The 12,366-nt window shown below is 41.0% G+C and overlaps 1 protein-coding gene across 1 annotated transcript in view; it reads left to right on the forward strand.

The window, feature by feature from the left end:
- LOC121555092 (potassium voltage-gated channel subfamily H member 3) overlaps nt 1-12,366 on the forward strand; it is a 169,131-nt gene that overhangs the window by 121,300 nt on the left and 35,465 nt on the right. Inside the window, exons 3-4 of the mRNA XM_045211996.1 lie at nt 4,218-4,352; nt 11,410-11,549. Coding sequence (XP_045067931.1) covers nt 4,218-4,352; nt 11,410-11,549 — 275 coding nt within the window. The remainder of the gene's footprint in view (nt 1-4,217; nt 4,353-11,409; nt 11,550-12,366) is intronic.

Genomic DNA, 12,366 nt, shown 5'->3' on the forward strand with positions numbered 1-12,366 from the left:
TCAGACTTGTCATAAAACTGTTCACCCATGAACGAGCATTAAAACTCTGCCTGGAAAGCGCCCTCCATTCACCTTTTATGGTGACAATAATACCCTTGATTTGCTGTATAGGCCTAATTTGGAACTATTGGCATTAGGCCACGAGTTTTGGAAGATTCAAAGACAACAGTTATTCGCTGTGGTGTAAGTCCCTAGAGGATGCAATCAGTGTATGGTCAGCTGTGTGCTTATGGAATCCCTGCTTCGCTTCAACAGTGAATGCTATGGTGCTCAATATGGTCTCAGTGTTGTGCTTATCATAACAGGTTGAATATTGCCTGCCAGCACCTTCATGTAGTTGATGGTGATTGATTAGTCAAATTATGGAATAATTAATCACCTCACCTGAGCAAAGCCTTACCTCACCTGAGCAAAGCCTGGAGGAGGCTAATTTATGCCTGACACACACCATCATTATACATCATCTTTGTCATTGTCTTCATCACCACCACTGCCACCATCATCATCATCATCTGTTTTTAACCATGAACACAGTATGACAGCGAGATAATAAAACCAAAAAACGAAGAAGAAGAGCATCTGTCTCATCATTGCAGTTACATCATAGGGGTCATTCATACGGGCACAGAAGACATCAAACTGTTTTTTACCTTATTTTTAAAGCTGCCCAGAGAGGACGTTGTTTTTATGGGCAGAGGCAACTCATTCCACTCTGAGGCTCCAGTATACAAGAAAGTACCTTTCCCAGCATTACTCCTGAACCTGTATAAGCACACATTAGCAACACCTGATTTGGTGCTGTGATTGTGTGCATCCCTAACACAGGGAAAGTATTTAGTGTAAATAGTCACAGTGTGAGGAGAGAGACTCACAGACCTGTATGACCTGGGTCAGTCTCTTCTCTTCTGACTTCACACCTCTACACATGATCTCTTCTGTCACTCTCCTGCCTGCCTGCTAAACATCTGGGAGGATATAGCATGGCTCACCTCTCACTGCCAGTCACAACCAGGGGTGACAGTAGATTTTATTTCTTCCCGGTACGGGACCTCTTATGTGTGCACATACTTTAAAAATGTATTACCTTTTAATGTGGCATAAACACAACCAGCAGTGATGGTTTCCTCTGATTGTTAAACAAAAGGCTCCTTTGAGTCTGGCTACCTGCGCACGTTCGTCCACTCTAAAAGAATTCCCACATCCATACAGTGCACTGTGCACCTGCCATTTGATGAATGGAACAAGACATCTGTTACAAAACACCAAAAGGTTTAATGAATGACATTCGGCAATTGTCAAATAGGGCTACGCTTTTGAGCTGAATTGATGCGTCCACTGCTCTCCGCGCGCGTCTCGGCCACTCATTTCTGCCTTGGCAAAATGTCACTGTTGTTTTCTAACCTCACCGCATTTTGGATCGTACTTCCACAGGTTTTCAAGTCCATTCACTCTGACACTGACATGCGCTAATGATAAATAATAGTGTAGTCTTTTCATCCTTGTTTTAATTATTGTGATAGGCTAATTTTTTACTGGTACGGTGTACCCCCACTATTTATTTTGTTGGTACTCTGTACCGGACCGTTCCGACTTGCTTTCACCCCTGGTCACAACAACCAATACAGTATGGTAAAGAAAGGGGGATTCAAATAAAATCAAATCAAATTGTATGTGTCACATGCGCCGAATACAACAGGTATCGACCTTACCGTGAAATGCTTACTTACAAGCCCTTAAGTATTGTATGGATTGTTAGGTTCTAAACAAACAGAGTAAAAACTCAAACGGATGACTAGAAAACATTTATTCACACACTTGGTCAAACAGCTGCTAAGACAAAGACATGTTTACACAAGCACATACACTACCGTTCAAAAGTTTGGGGTCACTTAGAAATATCCTTGTTTTCGAAAGAAAAGCAATTTTGTTGTCCATCAAAATAACATCAAATTGATCAGAAATACAGTGTAGACATTGTTAATGTTGTAAATGGCTATTTTAGCTGGAAACTGCAGATTTTTTATGGAATATCTACATAGGCATACAGAGGCCCATTATCAGCAACCATCAGTCCTGTGTTCCAAAGGCACGTTGTGCTTGCTAATCCATGTTTATCATTTTAAAAGGCTAATTGATCATTAGAAAACCCTTTTGCAATTATGTTAGCACAGCTGAAAACTGTTGTGCTGATTAAAGAAGCAATAAAACTGGCCTTCTTGAGACTAGTTGAGTATCTGGAGCATCAGCAATTGTGGGTTCGATTACAGGCTCAAAATGGCCAGAAACAAGTAACTTTCTTCTGAAATTCGTCAGTCTATTCTTGTTCTGAGAAATGAAGGCTATTCCATGCGAGAAATTGCCAAGAAACTGAAGATCTCATACAACGCTGTGTACTACTCCCTTCACAGAACAGCGCAACCAGAATAGAAAGAGGAGTGGGAGGCCCCAGTGCACAACTGAGCAAGAGGACAAATACATTAGAGTGTCTAGTTTGAGAAACAGACGCCTCACAGGTCCTCAACTGGCAGCTTCATTAAATAATACCCGCAAAACACCAGTCTCAACGTCAACAGTGAAGAGGCGACTCCGGGATGCTGACCTTCTAGGCAGAGTTGCAAAGAAAAAGCCATATCTCAGACTGCCCATCTTAATCTTTTATTTTTATTGGCCAGTCTGAGATATGGCTTTTTCTTTGCAATTCGCCTCTTCACTGTTGACGTTGAGACTGCTGTTTTGCGGGTACTATTTAATGAAGCTGCCAGCTGTCAACTCCTTGCACATCTAGACATTCAATACATCTCTGTTGCTAGTCAGGAACTTAATTAGTTCCTCTTACTGGTATAGTCATGTCCCCACCTCCTGCTAGAACCTTTGTGTGCATGTAAGTATATGTGTGTAACAGGACTGTTCCTCCTAACTTCATCTGACCCGACCTCGGGCCGAATTCCTCACTCCTCCCTACTCCACGGCTGGCCTACCTTATCAGTGACTGAAACCAGTCTTTTGCCCTTTGCCTCCCTCCTTAGGAGCCATGAGATTTAACAATACCATGTTTTGACAGAATGTAAACTTTCTGCACTCCCCATTCCTCACTCAGTAACTTTCCATACACCTAGTTCTTATCCACCCTCCATTGACCCCAACATATTTATTCCGATACATGTAAAGTCATCAATAAGTTATAGTATGGTAACATGAATAAGGATATTTCAAGCTAGAATCCAACAGGATGTACATTCATAAAGTATGGATGACATCAGTTGAATAGAGACTAGCAAACTATTCATCTGGTCTGGTTAGCTCATTTGTTTTCATGCAGCCAGCTAGGGCCAAACTCATTTCACTTTCTGAATGACCCTTTTGGAACTACGCTTCCTAAAATGAAAAAGCTTTTATTCACTAATAAAGACATCCTGCATTTGTCTCTCTCTCCATCAGTAATAACTGTGTCTAATAGAGAAGCTCTAGGCTTTGACAGGGTGCAGAATATGAAGCTAGACATGCACACAACCACACAGCATTTAAATGAGTTAGCAAAATAACAGACAAAACGCATGCGTGATGCACACATGCTTGTTTTGAACTAAGACTTGGCAGACCACTTCCATACACAGAGTGCCCTTCCAGAGACACAAAACAAAATAAAGTGAGGTAGTGAGATGTTGTTTTCTGTGTTTTGCTGTTATTGTAACATACTGGGCTAGAGCAGTCAGTAGCTTTTCCAATCTCTACAGGAGATGGCAGGAGCTTTTCCAATCTCTACAGACAGCTGGAGATGATTTAGTTGTGGGAATGGACTTTGTAGTAGAATGACGTGTGCGTGTGTGCGTGAGTGTGTACTTTAAATAACATTCTTAGAATGTTCTCTACATGTTCTCTGAATGTTTGTCAAGTTTCTTAAAAGTGCTGAGAATGTTCCAAAGCCAAGCAACTATCCTGAACCATTCCCAGAAAGTTGTGGGAAGGTTGTATGGAAAATAACTATAGGACAACCACGCTCTCACCAAGCTCTAAGAAACATCGGGTTCTCAGAACGTTATGTGCTAGCTGGGATGTATACATCTTTATCAGTATCATCTCCATCTCTTTTTGTACCAATCTGCCACAACAAATATTTACCTGATTCACTGTGTTTTTCTACCAGTATGTGAGCAGTAGTCTCCTTTCAGAGCCACTATGCCTCCAGTGAGTGATATGCACCTCTATCTGCGTTCCAGGTACCCAGTTCTGGTGTCTGCTGGACATCGTGCCCATTAAGAATGAGAAGGGAGAGGTGGTGCTGTTTCTGGTGTCCCACAAGGACATCACTGACAACAAGAAGGACCAGGACCCAGAGCAAGGCCCCGAGACTGGTGAGTTACCCTGGGTTAGACCAGGACCCAGAGCAAGACACCGAGACTGGTGAGTTACCCTGAGTTAGAATCTGACTTAACTTGGCTTAGAGTCTGACTTAACATGGGTTAACCTGGGTTAGAGTAGGTCTTAACTTGGGTTAACTTGGGAGGGAGTAGAGAGAGACAAGATAGAGAGAGACAGAGACAGAAAGAGACAGAAACAGAAATGGAGAGTGAGACCGAGACAGGGAGAGAGGATACAAAGATCTGAGTATTTGATTATTTTATACCGTCAAATTAGCTTTTACAGCTGTTCTCTATCAAATGTATACTTCAGAGAAAGGCTACCTTGATGATAGCTAAATACTATTTAAACGCTTGCCTTCCAATTCCCCCTTGCCTTCCTGTCTTATACTTATGCTAAAATGTTTATTCTATTCTACTGAGCCATTTACTTTATGTTCGTATTTATATATTTTATTATTGTTTTTTGCATTGTCGAGAAGGAACCTGCAAATAAGCATTCGTTGGATGGTGTATACCATGTTTATCCCGTACATACGACTAATAAAAGTTGAAACCTGAAACTACCTGATCTGCTCCTAAACTCTGCCATTCTCCCTCTCTGCCACTCTCTGTGATTGTTCTAATGCATATCTCATCTGGCTACAGAGGACTCAGCTTTATTCAGCTGTATTCAGCTTCACTGGAGGCTGATTCAGTTTTGTTCCAGACACTACACAGGGTTACTACATTTTTTACTAAAGCCAGACAAATTACAGAGTGAAATGATGAGAGATAGATAGAGCTGACGAATAGGTAGAGAGAGAAGGATGGAGGGAGAGAGAGAGAGAGAGAGAGAGAGAGAGGGAGGGAGAGAGAGAGGTGTTAATGTTTTCTGTTCTGTGATTTATCACAAGGACGTAATGACTGTAACCTTTAACGAGCCTCATCAGCATACAGGTGTTACACTGTTATAGATTAGGGAGGGAGGAAGGGAGGGATGGATGGAGAGAGAAAAGTGGGAGAGAGAGACAGAGAAAGAGATTGAGAGAGAGGAGGGGGGCGGGTATTTGAGACAGTTGGTTGTTCTGTTTGGTAGGTTACACACTTTATTGTTGTCTGCTCTCGCTCTCTCTCTCTTATATGTTATCACAAGGGCAAAATTCTGGTGTAGATATTTGGAGGGGGCGAACAGTAGACGCGGGGTCCTCCCCCAGAATGTTTTGGGACTTTGTTAAATGCATTTCCTGCAATTCTACACAGTTTGACATTACTTACAGTGAGGGAAAAAAGTATTTGATCCCCTGCTGATTTTGTACGTTTGCCCACTGACAAAGACATGATCAGTCTATAATTGTAATGGTAGGTTTATTTGAACAGTGAGAGACAGAATAACAACCACAAAATCCAGAGAAACGCATCTCAAAAATGTTATAAATTGATTTGCATTTTAATGAGGGAAATAAGTATATGTCATGAGGCTGAGAGAATATTTAGCCATTTTATAGTTAATTTCCTGCAATTCTACAAATGTTGCAATGGGCCAGATAGAGAAATTTGCTTTTTTATAGCTCATCTCATGCTATTCTTCACATTTTCCCATGAGGATGAGATTTGTTTTTGCAGTTTTTAGAGCTAATATCCTGCTACTCTAAACATTTTGCCATGAGGCTGAAAGAAAATGTTGCGGTTTTAAAGTAACTGTCCAGTGAAAAACTCACTTTTCAAATAAAATCTTTAAAAAATTGTCACATACACCGAATACAACAGGTGTAGACAGACAAAATTAAACGGCCTATTTATATAATGAATATGAATTCGGAGACAGAAATTATTAAATATTAAAGCATTAGACCTATCACTAAAAGCTTCAGTCATACAAAAGTTATACTTAAATCCGAACTGGTTCTCTAGCAAATTAGTAAGATTGTCTCACCCAATGTTCAAGAATGGCCTTTTTCCCTTTATTCAGATTACAACCTCGCACTTTCAGTTATTTGAAAAGGAAATCATCTCCCAAATATCACTATTTCTAAAACAAGCCATAGAAAGTTGGTTGCAATTTCAATGTAATCCTCCAGAAACGACAGAACAAATAATGCAACAAATATTGTGGTTAAACTCAAATATACTAATTTGACAAAATGTTTAAAAAAGGTATAATCTTCGTAAATGATATCATTGGTAGGACTGGTGGAGTTATGTCGCACATGCAGCTAACAAAAACATGTCTGCTCTACCCAAAATGTCAACCAAATAATTGCAGCCTTACCGCAAAAATGGAAAAGGAAAGTGGAAGGGGGAAAAAGTAAGGAACTTGTCTGTCGGCCTTGCATTAAAGAACATCATTGGTTAAATAAAACTGTGATAAATAAAAAAGTATACTAGTTTAATTTAAGGACCAAAGGATTGACAGCCGTCCCATATAGATTGCAAAATAGTTGGGAAGAGATTTTTGACGTACCGATCCCATGGCATAGTGTTTATGAATTTATACGCAAAACGACGCCGGATTCAAAACTTAGAATTTTGCTGCGAAGAGACAGAATTATTAGATCATTTGTTTTGGTTCTGTCCATTTGTAGCTTGTTTTTGGACACAGTTCCAGGAATGGCTAAATGATTGTAATATTTACCTGGAGCTAACCCTGCAGATAGCATTACTGGGTAATCTGAAAAGTCATAGTCAATCGATCAATAATATAATAATACTTTTAGCAAAAATGTTTATTTTCAATTTACAATCTGTAGAAACAATGAGAATAGAAAGGTTCAGAACTTTAGTAAAACATCACAGTACAGTTGAAAAATATATGGCAAATAGAAATCCAATATGGATGGTGTTAAGAGATAGATGGGTGGTGTCGAATGGAGTTGAAGGATGGGACTAATAACAACTAACAACAACTAATAACAACAATATATTTAATAATGTAAGCATACTGTGTCCATAATAAGTATATAGGTTATAGGTTGAGAGCTTTTGTGAAAGAGCACAGTTAGAAAGATATGGCATAGAGAAGCAAACCGGATGGACATCATGAAAATTATCGGAGAAGTTGAGGGTAGAGGAAGTTCAGGAGTAAAAACAAACTAAATTGAATTATTGTAAAATTGACTGTGTCCATAAAATGTATATAGTATGTATAAGTTGGAAGTAGAGGCCTAAGCATTGTTGTTCACTAGTTTACCGGTACTCTTAATTAGGGAAGGGGCTGTGGGGTTGGAAAGTAATAAAGGGAAATATATTTATAAAAAGGATATGTATATGTATGTGTAATGAAACATAATCCCAATTCATAACATTACTACCATGCATGAATCTGAAGGTAGCTAAAGCTAACCAACTAGGTTCAATGTTAGCTAGTTAGCTAACATTAGGCTATAACGAGTAATGCAAATGGTTTCTGAGATTTATTATTAAGGCACATGAAAGTTCACATGTTCCAGAAGGCATTTCTGCCCCCCAAAAAACATTTTGATAAAACATTTATGTTTACATTCAAATGGCTCTCCTGTGAAGTAGTGACATGCGACATATGCCTAGTTTTCTGAAACGAGTCACAATTGGTTAGGAGCCCGTAAAACGGCAGCCATCCCCTCCGGTGCCATTTAAATGTTCATATTCTGTTAACTCATACCCCCAAAAATTTGATGGCTCATCCTATACTCGTATTTGTGACCAAAGCATAAATTGGAGAAAAAACACTTCAAAAATACCACCTCAAACATGTATCTGAAACAGACATGTACATTTTTTTTGCTATTTCCTCATACAGGATGATGTCCAATCAGCGGGCTACTCGCATTAATAATCTCTCTCTCTATTCACCATCTCTCTCTCTCTCTCTTCACCATATCTCTCTCTCTATTCACCATATCTCTCTCTCTATTCACCATCTCTCTCTCTCTCTATTCACCATATCTCTCTCTCTATTCACCATATCTCTCTCTCTATTCACCATCTCTCTCTCTCTATTCACCATCTCTCTCTCTATTCACCATCTCTCTCTCTCTCTATTCACCATCTCTCTCTCTCTATTCACCATCTCTCTCTCTCTATTCACCATCTCTCTCTCTCTATTCACCATCTCTCTCTCTCTCTATTCACCATCTCTCTCTCTATTCACCATATCTCTCTCTCTATTCACCATCTCTCTCTCTCTATTCACCATCTCTCTCTCTCTATTCACCATCTCTCTCTCTCTATTCACCATCTCTCTCTCTATTCACCATCTTTCACTCTCTATTCACCATCTCTCTCTCTCTATTCACCATCTCTCTCTCTCTATTCACCATCTCTCTCTCTATTCACCATCTCTCTCTCTCTATTCACCATCTCTCTCTCTCTATTCACCATCTCTCTCTCTCTATTCACCATCTCTCTCTCTATTCACATCTCTCTCTCTCTCTATTCACCATCTCTCTCTCTCTATTCACCATCTCTCTCTCTCTATTCACCATCTCTCTCTCTATTCACCATCTTTCACTCTCTATTCACCATCTCTCTCTCTCTATTCACCATCTCTCTCTCTCTCTATTCACCATCTCTCTCTCTCTATTCACCATCTCTCTCTCTATTCACCATCTTTCACTCTCTATTCACCATCTCTCTCTCTCTATTCACCATATCTCTCTCTCTATTCACCATCTCTCTCTCTATTCACCATCTCTCTCTCTATTCACCATCTCTCTCTCTCTATTCACCATCTCTCTCTCTCTCTATTCACCATCTCTCTCTCTCTATTCACCATATCTCTCTCTCTATTCACCATCTCTCTCTCTCTATTCACCATCTCTCTCTCTATTCACCATCTCTCTCTCTCTCTATTCACCATCTCTCTCTCTCTATTCACCATCTCTCTCTCTCTATTCACCATCTCTCTCTCTCTATTCACCATCTCTCTCTCTCTCTATTCACCATCTCTCTCTCTCTATTCACCATCTCTCTCTCTATTCACCATCTCTCTCTCTCTATTCACCATCTCTCTCTCTCTATTCACCATCTCTCTCTCTCTATTCACCATCTCTCTCTCTCTCTATTCACCATATCTCTCTCTCTATTCACCATCTCTCTCTCTCTATTCACCATCTCTCTCTCTCTATTCACCATCCCTCTCTCTCTATTCACCATCTCTCTCTCTATTCACCATCCCTCTCTCTCTATTCACCATATCTCTCTCTATTCACCATCTCTCTCTCTATTCACCATCTCTCTCTCTCTATTCACCATCTCTCTCTCTCTATTCACCATCTCTCTCTCTATTCACATCTCTCTCTCTCTATTCACCATCTCTCTCTCTCTATTCACCATCTCTCTCTCTCTATTCACCATCTCTCTCTCTCTCTATTCACCATCTCTCTCTCTCTATTCACCATCTCTCTCTCTATTCACCATCTCTCTCTCTATTCACCATCTCTCTCTCTCTCTATTCACCATCTCTCTCTCTATTCACATCTCTCTCTCTCTATTCACCATATCTCTCTCTCTATTCACCATCTCTCTCTCTCTATTCACCATCTCTCTCTCTCTATTCACCATCCCTCTCTCTCTATTCACCATCTCTCTCTCTATTCACCATCCCTCTCTCTCTATTCACCATATCTCTCTCTATTCACCATCTCTCTCTCTATTCACCATCTCTCTCTCTCTATTCACCATCTCTCTCTCTCTATTCACCATCTCTCTCTCTCTATTCACCATCTCTCTCTCTCTATTCACCATCTCTCTCTCTATTCACCATCTCTCTCTCTATTCACCATCTCTCTCTCTCTATTCACCATCTCTCTCTCTCTCTATTCACCATCTCTCTCTCTCTATTCACCATCTCTCTCTCTCTATTCACCATCTCTCTCTCTCTCTATTCACCATCTCTCTCTCTCTATTCACCATCCCTCTCTCTCTATTCACCATCCCTCTCTCTCTATTCACCATCTCTCTCTCTCTATTCACCATATCTCTCTCTCTATTCACCATCTCTCTCTCTCTATTCACCATCTCTCTCTCTATTCACATCTCTCTCTCTCTATTCACCATCTCTCTCTCTCTATTCACCATCTCTCTCTCTCTATTCACCATCTCTCTCTCTATTCACCATCTTTCACTCTCTATTCACCATCTCTCTCTCTCTATTCACCATCTCTCTCTCTCTATTCACCATCTCTCTCTCTCTATTCACCATCTCTCTCTCTATTCACCATCTCTCTCTCTCTATTCACCATCTCTCTCTCTCTATTCACCATCTCTCTCTCTCTATTCACCATCTCTCTCTCTCTATTCACCATCTCTCTCTCTATTCACCATCTTTCACTCTCTATTCACCATCTCTCTCTCTCTATTCACCATATCTCTCTCTCTATTCACCATCTCTCTCTCTCTCTATTCACCACCCCTCTCTCTCTATTCACCATCCCCCTCTCTCTTTACCTTGGTTTACTGATGAGTCAGTCAGTTACTTCCTGTTAGACTCACCTGTGGCCCCAAACACTTTAAAGGTGTCTTATTAACAGTGAAGGGATGGAGGGAGAGAGGGAGGGAGGTTTTCCTATGTATTGTCAAAGACTCCAGCCACCCTAGTCATAGACTGTTCTCTCTGCTACGGCACGGCAAGCAGTACCGGAGCGCCAAGTCTAGGTCCAAAAGGCTTCTTAACAGCTTCTACCCCCAAGCCATAAGACTCCCGAACTGCTGATCAAATGGCTACCTGGACTATTTGCATTGTCCCCCCCCCACCCCACCCCACCCCACCCCGTCTTTTACGCTGCTGCTACTCTCTGTTTTTTATCTATGCATAGTCACTTTAACTCTACCTACATGTGAGGAGCAGCAGCGTAAGGCAATCTGAACCTAGATCTGTGGTTAATAAACCCTCCACCCCCACAAGGACCACAATGGAAATAGGTCTGATGACTGTGTTTTTAAATCCTTTAAAATATATGTTTATGTGCGTTGTTGTACTCACATGGCTGAGGCAACTCTTTGTGTATTTTCCATTTCTCAAATAAAATGTCAATAAAAATGTAGCAATTCATTCATTAATTCTTTAATTCCTCAACCTTCTCTGTGTTCCCAGATGAGGAGACGGGTCTGGAGGTGCACAAGGTCACCCGTCCTCCAGGCTTCAACACCAACCGCAGACGCAGCCGGGCCGTGCTCTACCACCTGTCTGGACACCTGCAGAAACAGGACAAGAGCAAGATTAAACTCAACAACGTGAGTCGACCTATTACACGCACACGCACACACACACACACAGACACACACACACACACACACACACACACACACACACACACCTTGCCTTGACAGCTTAGTGTCCAACCACATCTCAAGGATCGCTACAAGGACATTGAGTAAGTTTGCTTTGAGGAAGCTTACTCAATCTACAAATCCAGTTCCTACTGTCCCAGCCACTTTCATGTTTATCCATAGAAATGGGTTTGGGCCAGTAATGGACGACAGAGAGAAGTGACTTCACACCAGATGGGATGAAGGTTGTTGGATCCGACTGAGCAGGTTCTCCTTGACTTTGGTGAAAATAACCTTGCATTTGTTATTCTGTTCATGTAGACATGCAGTAGTTTACAAAAGAGAGAACTCCTCCTTACTATTCTATGGGATATAACTAGAACCAACCAGAACCTAAGGTTTCCTGTTCAGGTCATGTTGTCAGGAAAACCCCCAGACCATAATTATGTCTAATTTTACATGTGTTACTAGTATCGTAAGACCTGTTGTTGACGTGTCTCTCTCCCTCCTCACCCCTCCTGAACATGTTGTTGATGTGTCTCTCTCTCCTCACATCCTCCTGAACATGTTGTTGATGTGTCTGTCTCTCCTCACCCCCCTGAACATGTTGTTGATGTGTCTATCTCTCCTCACATCCTCCTGAACATGTTGTTGATGTGTCTGTCTCTCCTCACATCCTCCTGAACATGTTGTTGATGTGTCTGTATCTCCTCACCCCTCCTGAACATGTTGTTGATGTGTCTGTCTCTCCCCACATCCTCCTGAACATGTTGTTGATGTG

Source organism: Coregonus clupeaformis, chromosome 40 (genome assembly GCF_020615455.1).
Source record: "Coregonus clupeaformis isolate EN_2021a chromosome 40, ASM2061545v1, whole genome shotgun sequence".
NCBI lineage: Eukaryota > Metazoa > Chordata > Actinopteri > Salmoniformes > Salmonidae > Coregonus > Coregonus clupeaformis.